This window comes from Lissotriton helveticus, chromosome 2_1 (assembly GCF_964261635.1).
Source record: "Lissotriton helveticus chromosome 2_1, aLisHel1.1, whole genome shotgun sequence".
Classification (NCBI taxonomy): Eukaryota; Metazoa; Chordata; class Amphibia; order Caudata; family Salamandridae; genus Lissotriton; species Lissotriton helveticus.
In genome coordinates this window covers 1685948027-1685968278 of record NC_136059.1, presented here as the reverse complement: position 1 = coordinate 1685968278, position 20252 = coordinate 1685948027, and the positions used below count along the sequence as shown (strand labels likewise).

At 43.5% G+C, this 20252-nt stretch overlaps 1 protein-coding gene across 1 annotated transcript in view; it reads left to right on the top strand.

Moving 5' to 3' along the window:
• The window catches only part of HSDL2 (hydroxysteroid dehydrogenase like 2), a 164519-nt gene that overhangs the window by 5379 nt on the left and 138888 nt on the right, over positions 1-20252 (top strand). Inside the window, exon 2 of the mRNA XM_078676640.1 lies at positions 6079-6242. Within this exon, the coding sequence (XP_078532766.1) occupies positions 6079-6242 (164 nt within the window). The remainder of the gene's footprint in view (positions 1-6078; positions 6243-20252) is intronic.

Genomic DNA, 20252 nt, shown 5'->3' with positions numbered 1-20252 from the left:
CGGCCCCAAGGTGTCAAAGAGTCTCTGCGTCAATGCAGTGATTTATAAAATCAAACCAGAGGACTAGAAAAATCTTGAGTTACTGCTATTGGTTCTACTTTCCTGAATTCATAGGACTCTGTTGATAGAATACCTCTCGGAATGAATATACAGTTTAGTGCTGTTGCAGTGATATGCATGCTCAGCTTTATTTAATTTATACTAGGAAGCATGACCTCCTGCACCACATGCTTAGCAAATCTGGCTAGGCTTTTTTTTATGGGGGTTCGACCAGTGTTTGGTCATCAAACTGTCTTTGTGATAACCTCCCTCCACACATTAGAATAATGTCCTACAGACTCAAAGAAGTGTGCTTGAACACAGTCAGTGGAGTCACCACTACCCAGAAAGAAACTGAATCAATGATGTAGGCTTCAGACCTTTTGTCATACTCCCCTCCATTTACAAGTTAGAGGGCAAAAGGCGTCTCCCACTTCTTTCTGCATGGAAAACTGCCAGCCCATTGCCTTGTTGAAAATAAAAACTAGAATGTGTCCCAGCTTCTCTTTCTTCTCACAGCTTAGAAGTGTCTCTAATCCTACTCCTTTGATGATAAATGTTGGTATGCCTTGATGATGAGGAATGACAGTGTTGATTTGAAAGGTCCCATTTGTGGGAGCACAACATTCCCTAACGAAGTCACTGATCTTTGCTGTGGTGAATATGAAAAAAAAAACAATTTCCCCAAATCTGCGTGGCACACCTCTCTGTAAATATTTGAAAAATAATGTTAACTTCCATCTTGAAATATGCCATCAACATGTTCTTGGTAGCACTGCACTGACTCGTATTCTTAATTGGGAAGTATTGACTTTGTCACATACCTGTCATGCTCCTTGTTGGAAGCTGAAACTCACGCTTTGGCACCTGGCTATTTGCTGCATCGTAATCCTTTTGTCACTTAGCACCAACCAGGAATCAAGATCACCTTCTTGCCAAATGTTTTTTTTTTTTAAACATAGTTTTATTGTTTTTCAAAGTTTATACCTTACATACAGTGTCTTAAGCGTGCACAGTAATTCCAACAAACTGCTTACAATATTACTTGCAACAGGCTCCAACATTTCTTATTCGTCGTCTTGCATGGACATATTTGAGTGTCCTAAATGTTGTACATTTTACAAGTCAATTACGATGTTACTGTTGGTAGCCCAAATCTACCAATAAATAGCACCATTTTAACTTTCCGCATCTGTACTACACTCCTGTAGTCGGTTATAAAATTTTTCATCACAGCAAATATGTCAAACTTATGACACACTGGTCCCCCCTCCCCCTCCCCGCTCCTTCGTCCTGGGTCCCTACAAAACCTCTAGTGTCAGTCTTCGGCACTTACATGATTTTATCTTATATCATACACTTTGCATATTACATACTCCCATGTACGCTTCGGTCCTTGTCCTAGTCTCATTCACTTCCTTGCGTGGTACGAAAAGCATAAGTAATGTCTATATCCAAGGACCACATAAACACTATGGTGAGGTAGGACCCAGGGGAATATTTTAAGACCAAACTCTGTGAACAGTCCCCATGAATATATAACAATAACAGGGTTCCAGAGGGTCTAAAAGAGGGTGTGAGTCTGCGGTAAGCACAAAACCGGTCAAAACAAAGGACCCCGGACTGACTACCAACAAGGTACACGATGACAACTCAGTGGATGATCAAAAGTACCCATCAGTCACCACTCGAAACCGCCCTTCATCATTTGGGATTTTTTGAAACCATCCATGCAAGTTGGTGGTACACAAACGTAAGGAGACTAGATGGCAAATAGTTCTCCCCCGCTGAGTAGCAATAGTATGGTTTTCCACTTTCTGAGACTAATAAGTGGTAAGGCGTGGTGTGACTGAGGGAGTGCAGTGCAAAGAACCAAAAAAATAACGTGAAAAATTATTAGAAAAATGTGTCTAAAATTGGATAAAGGAGCATAGAACAAACTTTATTGAGATGATGCTCGCTTTGCCAAATTTAAAAATTATTATGTAGAGACAGTTTGAAAAATGCGCTGTCTAGAGGTGGAACTGTTCCAAGAACTGTCAAGAACTGGAATGCTACTCACACCGGTAATTTTGCAACTTACAAGTGAATTTTTTTGGGTAAAAGAGATAGGCCAAAATGTATACTTGTGCTCTGTTGATACTGCTAAGGACCACATATTTTGAAATCAATCCTGTCCTCGTTTGAGAACATTAGTTTACAGGTAGAAGCCAGACAGCTGGGCTTACAAACATTCTGTCCTTTTGAAGTTCTGAAAGTGTTGCTGTGAAAGATTTATACATGGCTTACTGTTGTACATTTTTATTTAATACACACTTCCAATCTAAAACTTTATAAAATCTGACATCAATATGTTTTTAGTATGTTCTGGTATTCCAAAACTACATGATGATTGTTGCATTTTAGTAATTCTCATATAAAGCGAAAAGCAAATTTGGACTGTAGGACCCTATATTGAGGCCAGTCATATCAACCTACAATAATTTGCATCCAGTACTACCCCTATCACTACATTATCCTGGGACGTGTATCACTAATATTGGTCCGTACTTCTACATTGTTTAACTATCCTTATTAACTATAGTATTCAGCTAGTCTGCTTAACTATACTTCAGTTTCGGCATAATGGTATAACGATGTAGCGGATGCGGTGTGATTGTCTTGGGGTAGAGTGTGAGCATACCACAAATATGTACCTCTTTAATTCTAGAAGATACACATTTTATAATTTAATTGCTGAAAATGGAACCTTCCCTGTATAGTTAGGCTAGTGCGCTGCAGTTCAGAACTGGGGACTGTTGATAATATGGTCTTTCCAAAGGCAGCAAAATTAACCAATGGGATATTCCCAGGAATTCCAAATTCAGTGGCCATATGTATGGTTATCTGTCATGTTTGAAGAGAGCAATGTCCTCTGTCTCAGCATCTGAGAGAAGCTAGTTTGCTGGTAGCATATATTGCACCAGGAGTGTGAACTCAGTGGAAAGACAGGTGATTGTTTTGGAAACGTGGAAGCCCTTACACCTTTTTGGGGGGTATAGAGGGGCTGTTTTCAGAAGGACTTGCGTGCTACAGAGAAGGTCAGAGTTCTCATTCTTTCTGAGTCTCCTTAGAGTTTGGCATTGCGTTAGCTACATTTTGCAGATCCTACCAAACAAACCAATTAATAACGTACTTCTCTACTCTGACCTGTCTAAAAAAAGGATGTCAATACTAATTATCTGCTGTCCTATCTCTAGAAGGCAGAGGCCCATAAGGTTAAGCAGTCTTTTGATCTACTGGGATTAGTTTGGAAGGAAACACCCTTGAATGGTTTAAATCTTTTTTAACCAGAAGGGTTAAAGCGGTGTCTCTTTTCAGCCTCTTCTCAGCAGTTCATTTGTGGAGTCTTACAGTGATGTTCCATCTCACCAGTTTTGTATGGTATCTATTTGGATCCATTAGGACTTACAATCAAATGTTTTGGGTTTTAAGAGCCTCTTCTAGTCCAAGAAAATCCTGTAGACTATCAATATGGTGACCATTAACTTGTTAAAGTTAATCTTGAAAAGGCGGAAATGCTGGTTATTTGGGAAGACCACTGTGATTACCACTAGATCTTTTGGCCCATTTAATGGGAAACACCCAAAGTCTGGTCCCCAACGGTGTGAAATCTAGGATTTCTATTTGATGACAAAAAATACGCAACAAAATATTTTTTTAAAACAAACAAAGCTATTTGAAGTACTCTTGGATGTAGGAGTAAATAGGGGGTTCTCGCCTGGACTTCATTAATGTTCTTCTACAATCTGAAATACAGTGTGTGTCTTGAAACAGAAGGTAGCCTTAAAAACATCTGTTTTTGTGGTAATTGGAATGTGGTCACATCTGTGCTAAATCCCACTCCCAAAGGGGCTACCTAGGAGGAGGGAAACATTCAATACATTCATCTCAACGATCAGAACCTCTTCTCCATGTACTATGTCTTCTTTCAAGATCATCTTGTGGACTGTTGCAGTCATAGAGAAAACGACTCAACAGTAAGGTGACTTTTAGATATCCTATCCTCTAGCAACAGAATGTGCCTACTGGAAAACTGTGTTTAAAGAAGAAACTCTCTCCTTGGACTCCTGACACTAGATTAATTGGAGATGGACCTATGGTATAAAGGCCAACTATCACAGGGTCTCAGTATTTTTATTAAAGCAAAATAGAATTTAATATAGGAGACAATCGCATTTGAATCAGATTATATCCAAAGGAAAAACCCTCAATATGAAGGGAAGATGCGTCCTGCAGTCAGTGCGCTTTAACTTTTGTATACCCCCCAGGGCATGTAGTTAAACAAACATTGTACAGAATTTAAACGTTAACTGAAGCAGATAGTGGGATAAACCTAATAGGGACTGGACATTTCACTGAAAAAGTGGTGGGCTCTCAAACCAACTGTAAGGAAAATGACAAGGTGGATTGCCTGTGGAACATACCGGACATGAGGTCCTATTTTAACAGCAGGCCCCACAATAATCAATAATCCTACTTAAATAAATAAAAATAATAATTTCTTCAGGAAAGTCCTACCACACCCTGCTTATGATGTTTAAATGGAAGCTGCCCCCCCTCCACCCAGATGTACCATTCCCACGTACCACATGAGTACAAATCGTTTGGTGATTTGTGGTTAACGTCTCTGAAACAAAAAATAGGTTTTGGTTCCAAAAAGGTTTTTTTTGTATTTGAAGATTAGGTGCAGCTAAATTAGAACAGGCAGATATGTATAGTTATCTGGGTGTGTATTTAAACAAAGAGCAGACTGTAATGCCCGCTTGCAAGTGTCAAAATGTAAGACCTGCTATTTACAGCTCACACTCAAAAATCTAAATATGAATGTATATAGCCCTACTGTGCACACCATCCTCATCCTAATAAAGGCCACATTGAATTGCATAGAAAGCGCTCTCCCTCTCCTAAATGCATTAAAAAGAATAGTCAAGGTGAAAGTTAGTTAGCTTTCCTTGATGATTGACTTTTTACGCGTTAAAACAAACAAAAGTTTTGATGGCTACTTACATCTTGCCAACAAAGCAACCATATGTTTTAGATAACATGAAAAACCTCCTTTAAGTTTTTAAGACTTCGACTTTATTTATTGCCCATTTTAGATTTTGGGGCATACTTAAGAAAAGCAACTTTGGGAAACTGCAGATGTTGCTACAAGTGCGGCACCCATTTGAAATCACCTTTACACCCTATGTGTACCTTCCCTAGTATAAAGGAACAGCATATAAAAATACTGAGACCATACTTTCATCATAATTGTGTAAATAACACAATAGATGGAGTAAGTTTTGTTTGAAGGGATTATGGGCAGATATATCAAAATTATGTAAGTGACCGATCATGAATTTAAACAATAATCAAACTTCAACTCATAAGATGCTATGGAAACTTTTGGGCAAAAACTTTGGTTTTAGGAATATGAATGGATTGTACGTTTTCCACTATGTTTGTAGTATCCTGTGTTTGACATTTAAAAAAAATGTTTTTTTAAGAATCCACAGTCTATTTATATTTTGAGCAGTGAAACTCACAAAAATTAGTTTTAAAACATCATTATGGCTTTTACTCGTGTCATTTTTAGGGTTATTTATTAAGCCGTAAATAAATACAATAATGCAGAACCCTTAGGTGTTTAAATAAAAGAACAAGAAATATTTTAATCATTCCCACAAGTGCTGTGCCAAGAAATATATATGGGATACATTTTAAAGGAGTGAGTGTCTTCATTGGTCTATCCGCTGTACTTTTTTGCATGTTATTTTTGGATTATAAATACCTAGCAGGTTCGTGGTACTTGATGTCTGTTAGATAGTAAAAATCTTGGAGCTATAATGTCTTTTTAATAAGAAACTGCCCTAAAAAAAGTGGAGTGAGAGAAATAATAATAAATAAAAAAATTGATAGTTTTGCTTGGGACCACACTAGATCCCTATCTTATGGTAGAAACCACTAAACAGCTGTTTTTGTTGGTGGGTAAATGTTTTTTTTCTTCCTCTTAAGGAAACTTGCTGGTTGCACCCTCTTCATCACCGGGGCAAGCAGAGGGATCGGAAAAGCAATTGCACTGAAGGCAGCCAAGGATGGTGCCAACATTGTCATCGCTGCCAAGACTGCAGAGGCTCATCCCAAGCTTCCAGGCACAATCTACACTGCCGCTGAGGAAAGTAAGTCATCCGCATTGGAAAGCCGATAGGTGTGCTGGTTTGCTTCAGCGTGAGCAAAGCATCACTGTGATATTTTTACACTAACCAGCGATGTTGGTGTAAACAAGTCCTTTATAAATGTGGAAAACGGTATGCAGGATAAAACCATGCAGTGCGATAGAGAGTGAGGCAGTATGTCTGCTTACTTTGAGCGTGCTGTTGCTGTGCACTATTATATGTTCAAACCCTCTTTATGGTCAGTGAGTAGTTCAAGAGTTTTCAGAAACATTGAGTTACTTTAACAAGGAGGCAGGATCAGGTTCTTATCCTTTGTTAGGACTACTGGATTATATAAAATAGAACCCTTAATGTTTTATAACATCTCTTTCACGTTCAGTTTTTTTTTAAAACTCTTTTTTTATTAATCATGCTCAAAGTCTCATACAATACATAGCAATGATCAGAAGAAACATAGCAAACATCAGTACATATCACTTTGAGCGGACACAGTAGTGACCGACTGTAGAGTAATTCAGACGGCATTAAACCATCCCCGCCCGCTCAGCCCGGTATCTACGTCAGGGGCCCCACACCTTTTTCCATTTCTTGACACAACCTCTGGATTTGTAGACGGTCTCCTCCGCCCTCTGGCACCAATCCTGGTCCCTGATCCATTGCTCCCACTGAGGGGGCGCCCGCGTCCCCCAGTTGCGGGCAATGTTTCGCTTTGCTTTCACGTTCAGTTTGAAAAATATAAGTAGGGGCCTTGTCATAGCATCTTCTGCTTTGATTGCTGGTGAGGCCCAAGAGCACTAACCTCTTGCCTTTTCTCTGTCTGCATAATAAGTAAAGCTCTCACCTGGTTTCCATCTTTGCTATGATTTTGTTTCCCCATCTCTTGTATTAACATTTTCTTTTCCTTGTATATCAGACTTTGTCGTATGACCTTATTTGGAACCTAATAGCCCCCTCTCACTGCTCTGCCAGCCCTACACTGAGATTCTCCACAATCTAATATCTTGCTGCTAGGATCCTCCTCAAACCTTCAGTTTCAATATTTTTGTTTTTAACGAAGCATCTAATTATGTACAATGAATAGTAATGGGATTTGGATAGGCGACACTAATATGGGAGCAATACAAATGTGTTGGCTTGACATTTTGTACCCTTTTGACTTAAGCTGTTCTTTCCCTTTGCTGGCAGCGGGCACTGTTTAGTGCCCATGTGTTCGTTTCTTTGAAAGTTCCTAATGGTTGAGTTTTTATGTTAAACATTTCTTTCAGATTATGATGATAGACCACACCCTCTGTTTTTCTGAATGCTCTTTTTTATTGCTCCCAAAATCCAGACATACTTTAAACCACAACATTTCATCTGCTTCTGTTTTTTGCATATACGAGGGATGGAAGGTGTGATCACCAAAGTTGACGTATGCCACCATTACCTTAACATTGAGCTGGTTGTTTCCATGAATTCAAACTATTTTGTGTTATTAGTCGTATGGGATAATTGTGCTGTCAGTCACTAGAAGAAGCAATGTTAAAGGCGTTTTATAGCATGGGCTAGCTTTAGTTGCACATATAGGGCTTGACCAGGATATACAAACTTTAATTTTCAAACATGTTTAAAATATGTCTGCTTGAAGGGCGAGAGCAGTAATTTGTTAACTAGAAGAAAGGGCTCTTGGTGTGCAAAATGTTTGGTTGCAATCTCCTTTTTCTTCACGATTATTTTCAAAGAAACAGCACTGCAAATTTCCATTTGGCAGATCATAGGCTACCTATCTCCAAATAAAGTTTTCATATGGCAGCATTTACAAAGCTGTAAATGTGAGGTATGTGTATGTGTATGTGTGTATATATATATATATATATATATATATATATATATATATATATATATATAATATGTGTGTGTGTGTGTATTAGCATGAGTGAAAAGTTGCCTAGCCTTTGTGCTGGTAAGTTTCAATTCTATTAAGGACATGGAGGCAAGGATTATGCCTTCTTCCTTCGCTTTATTCCTACACAGCAGCAAGAAACAAACAGTAACAAAACTACATTTCCCATGAACACTTGGGAAAGCAAAAAGTCTTATCGGGAGTCCTTCGTCTGTAGCCGCATTCTGGCCAGCTCCCATCATGCACTGCTGCTGTTTCCTCTTCCTTTGCGCGAAGCCCATGTCGTTACATTCTCACGCATCCTGTATGGGACCGTCTTTTCCTGCAAAAGAGGCAGTGTCAGAAGCAGAACCTCACTCAGCAGAATATGTCGCATGGAGAGAAAACAGTGCAAAACATCAACCCTCATAAAAGCAGAAAAACCCATGAATGATTTACTTCCATTCCGTCTGGGGAGGGTTCACTTCTTGGAAGTCATTGGGAGGGATAATCCTCGCCTCCGAGTCCTTAATACAATTGAAACTTACCAGCACGCAGGCTAGGCAAATTTTCATTCTGTGGCAGGACCGGAGGCTTCGGATTATGCCAGTTCAAAGCTTGTCGACAACTAGCCTTGCCACCTCCAACACAGGTTTAAAATAAAACCTCTTAAAGGTGGAATCTGAGGACCAATCAGCCGCTCGCATCAGCTCCTCCAATCCTGCCCCTAGGGTGAAAGCTTTAGAAGCCATCGCCCTCTCGCTGAATGAGCACCAAATTGTTTAGTATCAATCCCCGTCTCCTGCATTACCCAACGCACCCACCTGGCAGTTGTTGGGGATGAAACACCTTGTACGGTTTACGTAAGGCAATGAGAAGCTGTCTTTCGCCTGGAGGGCGGGTATCATCAGTCATGTCTTCGTAAACACAGAGGCACTGCACTACACACAGTTTAGGGGAATCTTGAAAAGCCAGATATGAAATAACCCTTGCGTTGGACTTAGTCCGCCTACTCACTGTGAAGGACACCCCGTCCGGGGGAAAATACTCTGGCAGAAATGTCTAGGGCTCGTACGTCCGAAACCCGCCTGCAGGAATCCAGGCACAACAGCATTGACAATTTGGCAGTCACTTCCTTACGAGTAAGAAACCTATTCGGCTGCCAAGAAAGGAAGAGGTTCAAAACTCTATTCACGTCCCAGAGGACCGAGTAGCGTGGCTCCGGGGTCAGCGAGAGGCGGATCACTCTCAGGAGCCTGCACACCAAGGGGTGCTCCCCCACCGGGGAACCCTGCACTACCGCATGACCAGCCGAGATTGCGGAACGGAAGGTGTTGATTGACCAATAGGCCAGTCCCTCCTCCGCCAAACTCACCAAAAAATTAAGTATGGGGGACTACATCTGCCCCACGGGATCAAAACCCCGTCGCACACACCAACGACACCATCTATGCCAGGCTGAACTGTATCTCCTCGTCGTGCTATCAGCCCATGCCTTGGAGAGCAGGCCTTCAGCCTTTCCCGAAAGGCCTGGGAGCGACCAGCGACACCGGAGATCCTCCAGGCCATCAGCCTCAGCGAACCCTCCTTGACCAACCGGTTGGGAACCAGGTCTGGATTGAGCAGAATGTGAGGAGAGTGTTGGAGTAGGATTGGAAAATCCCAAGAAAGTTCCAGTAGAACCGGAAACCAAACTTGAGACCTCCACCATGGCGTGATCAACACTACTTCCACCAACTGGTGCCCCAGCAACGCCGGTACTCGCGTTAGCATGGAAAACGGGAGAAACGCATACCCCTGCTCGCTTGACCAATCCTGGAGGAAAGCATCCGTCGCTTCTGCCAATGGATCCGGGCACCAGCTAAAGAACTTCGGGAATTGATGGTCTAGGCGCGACGTGAACAAATCCACTGGGAAGGGACCCCACATCTCCGACAGCAAGGAGAACACCTGAGGGTCCAGCTTCCACACGCTGGCATCCAGAAGGTGCCAGGAGTGGCAATCGGCCCCCTCGTTCTGCCGACCCGGCAGATACTCCGCTGTGACCGATACCTGATGGTCCAGGAAAAAGTGCCAGAAATCTCTTGCAAGATCCGCCAGCATCTTGGATCTGGTATCGCCCAGATGGTTGATATACCGGACCATCGAGACGTTGTCCATTCTGAGGAGGCCACATGACTGCACCCTGTCCTTCGTCCAGCACTGAACAGCAAAGGACCCTGCTAGCAACTCCAAGCAGTTGATGTGTAACGACTGCTCGTGAGTGGATCAGGCGTCACGTGTGGAAAAATCCCCACACCTGGCCCCCCTACCGGAGCGACTGGCGTCCGACACAATAACTATGTCCGGGGCTGAACTGAAAATCGCACGGCCATTCCAGGCCTACATGTGCGTGAGCCACCACTGCATGTCGTCTCTTACCTCCTCTGACAACGGAATCAGTTGAGAATACGTTAGGCCCTTCCTGAGGTGATACGCCTTCAGACGTTATATGGCCCGATAATGAAGGGGACCTGGGAATATGGCTTGAATTGAAGACTAAATGAGACCTACTAATCGCGCCAACTGGCGGAGAGATATCTGAGGTTTCGCTAAAGTCTGTCGAAGTTCGTGCCTGATCTTTGCCATCTTCCTGGTGGGAGGCCTCAGGGTGGAAGACACTGAGTCTATGCTGAACGCCAAAAAGGTTGCACGTTGGACGGGAACCAAAAGGGACTTCTGGTTGTTGATTACGAAACCCAGCCCCTGAAGGAGGTTGACTGCAATTTAGAACTGGGACGACAGCTGATGGGGACACTGGTCCATGAACAGCATATCGTCTAGGTACACGATCATCCTCATACCACGCTACCGGCCGAAGAACCTTTGTGAGGCACCACAGAGCGGAGGAGAGCCCGAAAGGGAGTGTAGTGAATTCGTAAACCTGACCGTCCCACCTGAATTGGAGGAAAGGCCGATTGAGGTGGGAAATCCGGCACCGTCAGGTACGTGTCCTTGAGGTCGAATCGGACCATCCAATCGGACGGACGCAACACATCTCGCAGGAGGTGAATACCCTCAATTTGAAATGGCGGTATACCAGCCACTCATTGAATTCTTTCAAGTTGATGACTGGCTGCCGGCCACCGTCGACCTTGTCGACCAAAAAGAGATTGCTGAGAAAACCCCCAGGGTGTTCTCGAGCGCAACAAACCACCCCTTTATGGAGGAGGGCGAAAACCTCTTTGCGCACCAAGTCTGCATCTCGCTGCGAGAAAGTAAAGGGGCGGGGCTGATACAGCTGACAAGAACGGCCATGAAACTCCAGCTGGAAGCCCTGGACCATCTGCAGCACCCAAGCGTCACATATGTAGATGAAACCCAAGCCGGGAAGATCTGCCCCAAGCGCCCCCCTACCCGCAAGCTCGCTGAGGGCAGCACACTCCCCTCTTCCAGCACCCTGCTGCTGTCCTCTTTGGCCTCCTCGACCACGGAACCTTTGTCCTCTCGTCTGGTAGAAATTATTGAAGCGGGCGTTGTCATGGAACTGCCCGCGGCCGGAGCCTTGCCCGGTCGGAGCTGCTGCCACGGCCGAACGGGCGGCCCCTGCCACGTCCGGCCCTTTCAAAAACCCGTGGGGCCAATACCTTTTTAATGTTGGACTGTGCCTTGTCTAGGGAAGTGAATGTTTCCACAAACTTGCATAATTCCTTGACGAAAGGGTCCCCGAACAGGCCCCTTTGCACCACTGCACCGGCCTCTGATGAGGGAAGGTCACCCAGCTTGGGGTCGATCTTAATAAGGAGCGACCTCCGCCTCTCCGTTGAGAGGGCACAGTTGGCATTCCCGAGGAACACAATGGCCCGCTGCGCCCAATTGGAGAGAACCTCTGGGGAGATGAGGTCCCCTGACACCTTGGCCTCCTCGGCCATGTCCAGAATTTTGGTCATAGGCCCTACCGCATCCAGCAGCTTGTCTTGGCAGTTACGCCACGAGCGGTCTATATCCTTCCATTTTCTGGTCAATATCAGGAGTCAACGCCACCTTCCCTTCTAAGGTGGGGCGAGGGCACTTCGCCCTAAGGCGGCTGCGAGCGTCCTTATCCACCGGTTTATGTAGACGGCTCGCCACATACTGTGCCACTTTATCCCCAGGCACCCAGTCCGAAGACCGAGGGTGGACGATACCGTCCAGGTTCAATATGTCAGATGGCCCTGCCGAGGCAGGAGTCTGGGTAGGAAGCCAGGACCTAGAGGAGCATACTTTCTCATCTGTGTCTGGGGAATCCCCATCATCCCGTGGCTCCGGGGATGTGGTCCGAGGGGTTGGTGGAAAATTATCAGCCGGGGGCAAAGGAACTGGTTGGGGAACCTCCTGCGCCAAAAATGCGCTTTTAACTCTCGCAAAAGCCGTGTCTACCCCCTCAGTGCAAGGCTTCTAACTGGGGGGGGGGGAGAAAGGAGGGAGAAGGCGCCGGGGCCTGCGTGGGAATAAGGGCTGCTAGCTTCGCATAGGTTTCATCCAACCGTGCAGAAAGACTGCTGCTCTAGGGCAATCATGGCCTGATCCACGGCCTTGTAAATAGTCGTCCACTGCCTGATAAGTCATCATCTTAGGGGACGTACTAAAGAGGGTCCTACTCTGGGTACTGGCCCTGCTCCCCCTGCATTATGAGGTAAGTTAGGCTCCGCAGGCTCACAGGAGCTCAGGAGCTGAAGGCAGCAGAAATTAAGGGAACCCTCACGGGCACCAATTCAAGCTGGGAGGGGGCCCAGACAAATGTGGGTGGCGTGCAGGCACACAATTGAAGGGACTAGCCCTGGGGACGCATCAGCCCTCACTATCACAGGGCACCACCCGGGAAAGCACCCCACCGCACCACAAAAACAGGTGCCAAATTGCGAACCCGCAGGGTGCCTAAATACACAATATACAGACCCACCAGGGCGTTCAGGGCAATGAAAAATGGGAACAACCGACCCCACAGCGCGCAAAAAACGCTGTGAGAAATGCCTCACACTCGCGCTGACCACAGAGAGGAGCACTCGCCCCCTAGCGGTGAGCGGACCACACCACACTGTCAACTGGGCTCAAAATCGCGTTAGGAGCACCAAAGCATCCCGCGATTAACAGGGGGAATCTGAAATACAGAAATATGCAAGCGCTTAACCTAGAAATAAAACGCTACATTGCTAACCCCCAAAACCCAGGAGAGAAGAGAAACACTTATCTTGCTGCTAAGCAGTGAAGGAAGAGGAAACGGCAGCAGTGCATGATGGGAGCTGGCCAGAGTGCGGACATAGACGAAGGACTCCCGATAAGACTTTTTGCTTTCCCAAGTGTTCATGGGAAATGTAGTTTTGTTACTGTTTGTTTCTTGCTGCTGGGGAGGAATAACGCGAGGGAAGATGGCATAATCCGAAGCCTCCGGTCCTGCCATAGAATTCGTATTTGAAAGACACAGGAGATTTCCTCAGAATTCTAACTGGAATAACCTGGAGCCTAGAATACCTTTAAGTCTCAATAGACATTGTCTCTTTATACACGTCAATTAGGCATGATATTGGGCCAACAGCTTGTAAGTACTTTCTCAAACCGCGAAACATCTCAGAACTTGGTCACACGGAAATGCTCATCAAAATTATAGAAATTTGTCTTACAAATAATATTTTTCTTTTCAACCGAGTGTGGAACAGCTATGGGCATTCCATTTTCCCCAAATTACGCGAACATCACTAAGGGGCGGTGGGAAAGGACCATAGCATGGAGCACAGACAATCAGGAGGATCTCGAGCGGATCATCTTATGGGTCCGCTATTTAGATCTATTTCTCATTTGGAACGGAACTGAACAAGATTTTCAAAAGTACTATTCAAAACTCCGCTTAAATCAAATTGGTTTATCATTCACATGTACCACAAATGAGAGACTTTGACTTTCTAGACACCAAGATCTATATAGAAACAAACAAATACATTCAACATTTTGTAGGAAAGACCACAACTAACCGCATCCTGCACAGGGAGCTGTGGAAGCCTGAAGCTGGTGTTCTCTGAACTTTGCCTCTGATGAAAGTGCGACAATGCACTGAAACACATAAGGCACATTAAATGGACAAAATAAACGGAGCTGTAACCCTGTTCCTTTGGAAAAATAAAGGTGATCCCTACCAACTGGAGGAGTGCGTCTTGAATGCAGGGGCATTTTGGGTATATATCTATATATATCTATATCTGTGTGATGGACGATGCCCTATATACCAGTTTTATATGGGCTTTTCAGGCACAGTTTTATATTGTTTCCTGGGGATTCATACGTTTTTACTCCATGAATAGTTAGATGAATTTCAAGCTGCCTTACAATTTCCTTTTCCGGCTTTGCAGTTACATGCCAAAAGAAGACTAAATAAAGCATCGAATTCAGGAGAAAGATTTATTGGCAAATGGTTGTCCAAGGATATGGATTTTTTTTTATTAATCTACTGGTCAAAATGACAAAATGTAACACAAATATACATGTTCAGTAAATAGATCACCCCTTGTCCCACCTAGTCCATACGTCCATTATATCGGCTGACAGAGAAAAATAATAGATTTCGGTCTTTAAAAAAACGGACCTACTATTGCAATGCTTCGTAAAAAGGCTTTAAGCAAAATGTGATTTTTATTACTGAGAAAAGTGATATTATCCTTATTCACCCAGAATGTACTGAATGACGGCAGTAAATGCCCCTGAGTAACTGACTTCTGGTACTGCCTTTTGGACATCATTGTCTACAAAGCAGGTCGCATCCCTTTAGCATTTTCATTCATTTTGCAAATCAGAAATTCGGTGCAGTTGGAGAGGTTCTGTCTGTCGTCAGATGCCTGCAGTATTGCTCAAATAGTGGTGGATACATACGGATATCAAGGTGTTGCACATTATTTAAGGCTCAGTATTTCATCCTATCAGACACTGCTTAAAAATCGCAACAGGAACACTACCCAGATATTTCAAAGTACTATGCCAGCCTTCGTTTCCAATGATCATCTTGTAGTGCTATTGCTTCATGTTTGCCCAGTTCCAAAAGTACACTGCAATGCCAAATTCGCAGATGCTGCAATTAATACACTGTCCAAAATGATGCAGAGAGCGGTTCCCAGCAGTGAAATACAGTGGTGCGCATGCATGCATGCATGTATTGAGATCAGTTATTTTGGTGCATTCAAATAATTGGCATGGCAGTGAATCTTTGAACAGGACCAAATATGAAACAAGTACTACATGATGCGTACTGGAAGCATTGAAAACAAACGGATCTACAATTCAGCTACTTCCCTTACCTGATGGATGGTCTTCATAAATCATAATGCAAACTGCTTTGATTTTGAGTCTGCAATTGGGCCTTTTGTGTCTAGACTGATTTATTTTGTTTCCTGCACTGACAGTTTCCTCCTTCACCAGCAGTCTGTCCAACTGTATGTAGAAATTGTTCATTCTGATGTCTTCCTATCTCAGATCTCAAATTTCGCCATTCCTTCTTCCTTCCTAACTGTTTCTTCCGTTATTGTCTTATGGTCTGCACAAAAACTCAACCCACTGCACAGGCACACATCACAGCACAGAAAAACACATTTCCCTGCTCAGTCATAGGAGCACACCCTGCATAAACCCCAAGACAGACACACACACCCCTTATACAGACACACCCAATATGGTTCCTGCTCAGAGGCACATCTCCTCTTGCACATATATACACACACTGCACAATAACTTTGATCACTCACCCTGCATATACGCACTCCATGCACACATACATACAACTGCCTGCATAAACACACACACAGTTCTTCAGTAGACAAACACCCAACCCCTGTAGATAGATACATAGGGAGAGTACCAGCAAAGAGACACCCACTTCCCTTTACAAAGTCATACTGGGTTGAGACACACACACCATTCACATACTATGACTCTCTTCCCTCCCATATACAGTGTAGATTAACACAGTTGCCTCATAGATACCTTTATATATCTCGTTTTCAAGGTGGTTAGTGTGTAGCTGACATGTCACCCTGTCCACTCAACGCATTACAGTCTGCCATTACATTGTCAGTTCCTGAAGAGATTTTAAACAGAAACAGTCGGCGATTGTTCTGATTGAGAAATGGCAAGATTTACTGTCTGGTTGGGACTCACAAGCTGTAACAATGGCATAGTCCATTTCCATTCTTCTACTTTATTTCACATTATTTCAATGCATAAAAAGTACAAATGCTAATACAAGTTAAAACCTTGCACCCAATAAAAAGATCTAAGACCATAGATCATATAAAATCATTTCCATAATTCCCAAATAATGGCAACCTCATTCATGTGCCATGCAGAGCCTAAGATGCACTGACTGGTTGACCCTGAAAGGTCTACATAACATGTTGCTACTTGGGAATAACTGGAGTAGAAACAAAAGACTGCCAAGAAATCAAGAGATTGTCGAAAAGGCATGAAAGAAGCCACACATTGTGATTGTCCGGGAGAATCCGATTAGGAATGACTTTCACATGTCTCTAGGGGAAATATATTTATCAGGTTACCTGCATGATTAACCTTATCAACCATATGCTAAAAGCATTTGCTGGGAAATTATGATGGAGTTGTTTTAGTTAGCATCAGTGTCATGCTTGATGTTAATCCTAGGCCCTTGGCCAGTATTTGGATAGATGCGTAGGACTTCTTATAAGTGACAGCCCCCTTTGCTCTGGGTAACGTGTTGCTACATTTTTTGATAAGCCATTGGTAGTAGGTTATTTTGATATGTGGGTGAATGATGCTCACAGAAAACAATCCTAGGACAAGGACATTTCGGATTGAGATGTGAGAAGCCCCATCTTTCTAGCTTGTTCCCCCGTTTTTTCTTTCTCAATACTTGGTTTTTAGACTCCTGCTGTAACTCCAACCTACTAACTAATCCCTTCCTCCTATCATCTAACTAAGGAATTGCGTTTTTCCAAATTGCCGTAGCTAACCCTCTTCCGCTGTCTTTGTGCTGATTACCACTGACAACAATGGAGTTATGAATAGGTGTTGCGAAGGTTAGCTCTCTCTGATACACTGGGAAATGTAACTGCAGGTTGGGAGCTCCATCTGTTCGACTGCTTTGCAACAGAAGAGGTATCCCCTAGAAGTAACTTTTCATGTACTAGTGCTATTACAACCAAATTTACGAAGTTCATAAATCTTTGGCTGGAAAGACCAGCAGCGAAATCCACTTTCTGTTACCACGTACCCAAGTTGCAGTTTTAAGAAAGTCATTATGATTTGTGTAAACCATTCATTCATCTAGGATGCACATTTCTGGCTATATACCCATGACTTCACATTTACTAAACCATAGGAGGTGAGGGAGGACTGAACTGGACCCAACAGCGAAACATTTGGTGCTGAATAGAAATACCACCAAATTATTTTCATAAGGCAGACCAAGAAAAACTTTGATTACTCTTTTCTGTCAGAGACCAATGCAAACTGGTGCATGCATTGGTCATTGGAAACTTGGGTCCAGCTGCTGATATCCCAAACAAAGAGGTGCAATGGCGCATAGGAAAGCCAAAGAATATAAACAAAAGTACTAGACCTAGAGAAGGGCCTTGTTCTGACAGATGTGCAGAAGGCTCAATCTTTCGAGAGAAGGCGAATGTCCCTAGGAAGGAAAAAGGAAATAGTTTGCTGCAAGAAAATGGGAGTGCCCACCCAACTGATTTTAGCAATCTGCAAAAGATTGCCAGAGGCACAAAAAAGTGTGAGAGGGCCACTAAAGCGTGAGGCCTTGTCTCAAGTAAACAGGCTCTTCATGCTGGGCGGTGCAATGACAAATACAGAGAGCTTTGTTAATGGTTCACTTTGTTACATGAAGCCAGAGAAGTAGCTTTAAGAGGAGAGCGTATGGGTGATTGTGTAAGTAGGTACAGAATAAGATGACCATCCGTTAATCCAAATGATTTTTTTTCTTTTTAAGTTTGATATAGCACAAACTCGACCCAAAGGTATCGAAGCGCTTTACATGAGCACCAGTTACACTACAGACGGACACATTCATTTTGTTAGGCACGGGACATTAGGTAATTTGCACAGAATCACAGGATGTTGAGCGTCCCTACCGAGGCTCGAAGCCGGTTCCCCAGCTTCGTGGTTGACCACTCTAGTCGTTAGGCCGCATGCTTTCACTGAGTGATGTAAGCTGGGCGGCCAAGGTAAAGAATTGCAGTAGTCCATGTGAGAGAGGATAACTGCTTTAACTGCTGCTTGGCGACTTGAGGCCTGAAGTAAAGGAACCACTTTGCACAAAATGCAATGCAGCAAATAACATATGTCAGAATGTTTATTGATGTAATTAATAAAGGATAGATGTTGAAAATGGTAAATAAATTTCGAGCAGACAAGGTGGGGGCAGATGAATTTCTAAGTCAGTGGGCCACCAAGCTGATGACCAGATCCGAAGGTAAAGCACCAAGAAAGAGAACCTCTGTTTTGTTTAAGCAAATTGCAGCACATCCAATAAGCGGAGGTGGACAAACCGGTCCAAAGTGTGTTTTGAGCATCCCCTGTATCCTCTGCTAGATTCTATCATTTGTGTATCATCTGCATCTGATGTATGAGAGAAACCATATTACCTGATAAAAAGAGCCAAAAGATGAATATAGAGATTAACTAAAGATGGACAGAAGGAAAAGCTTGAAGGATGATTGCAATGGAAGGAGATGCGCTGCGGGATATCTCTCTGAGATTCACAAAGTGACTGAAAGAAACGGTAGAAGTCTTTGTGGCATTCTCAGAGTTCATCAAATATAGGAACAGGATGCACACCTGTTAACACTTGTGACAATTCTTTCGCTGATACCCTCGTGCAGACCGGTGAGTGCCAAGCCCAAAATGCACTCTTTAAATATGACACCATAACAATGGGCCGACATCTCACCCCAACCAATCCCGGCAATTAGTTCAAAAACATTCTCCATTTTCATCTTTCTACTCATTCATTTGTTTTTAATTTTGATATGCTTTGATTCCACAGGCGGAGTGATCATGCAATTTCCTAAGCTTCTGGTGCTCCCACTGTGCCCATCCGGACCTCTTTGAAAGAACACGACATAAGCATTTCTTCATTCAGGGCAGTATTTATTTAATCAAAACCCAATGCATTTCGTGCTTAAAAGCACTTCTTCAGGGGTCACTGCCCTGAGCTGTTAAAAACATTTCGTCCTCCGAGCGTCTTCAACCTAAACTCAGAGTTCATTCACAGTTTGAAAAATCTTGCAGCAAGAGTCATTTTCAAGTCCGTTTGAGAGGCTAGGTGACTTGATCAACAGATATATATTTTTTTTCGTTGAAATCTTTTTATTGATAATTTCGATCTATGCATCAAACAGTGCCTTCAACAGTAAGCCATGTAGAACGGGCATAAATAGCAGGGCACATAACAAAAACCACAACTCCCTCCCCTCCCCACTGGGTCCCACTCTAGATCCTCCCAACCCATCTCTTATCTAAATCCCTCGCGGGGCCGAGATGATGTAGTGTCAGTGGGTCAAGACTGTGCCTCATGGGCTCCAGAGTAAGCGTTTGAAAGATATATATTATTTTGGGTAGCACGTTCATTTTAAGCCTTATCCCTAGGTATAGGATTGACTTTGTCGCCCATTGAATTGGAGATAATTCTGTAAGGGCCTCCCTAGTGGAAGACAGAAGGGAGACCCCAGGGGCCTGTGATTTGGAGACACTGACCTGGAAGCCTAAGGCCTCCGCGAAGTTCTCAAGCTCAGTGAAAAATGCAGGGATGGAGGTCTGAGGTTTCTCCAGTGTGGCGACAACATTAATCATTTTATTCCCATTACTTTAAACACTTAATCAAAACTGCCTCAAAGTGGAAAACAATCAACACTGTATAAGTTTTTTTTTTAATCAGGGTTCTGAAATCGGATTGTTTGCTGCCCCAGATTGTCTCTGTGTCCTGTAACTATTCTTACAGTAATCTTAGCACAAGGTCTTTAAAACCGGCTTTGGTACCAAGGTTCTTGTTTAGCCCACATAGATTTGAGTTATCAGCTTTTAGCAGGTCCTTTGATTTTCTAAAGTAATTTGAGAGAATATGTAAAGATGTGTGTGCTCACCAGCGATCCTTTTCAGTCTCGAGAGTA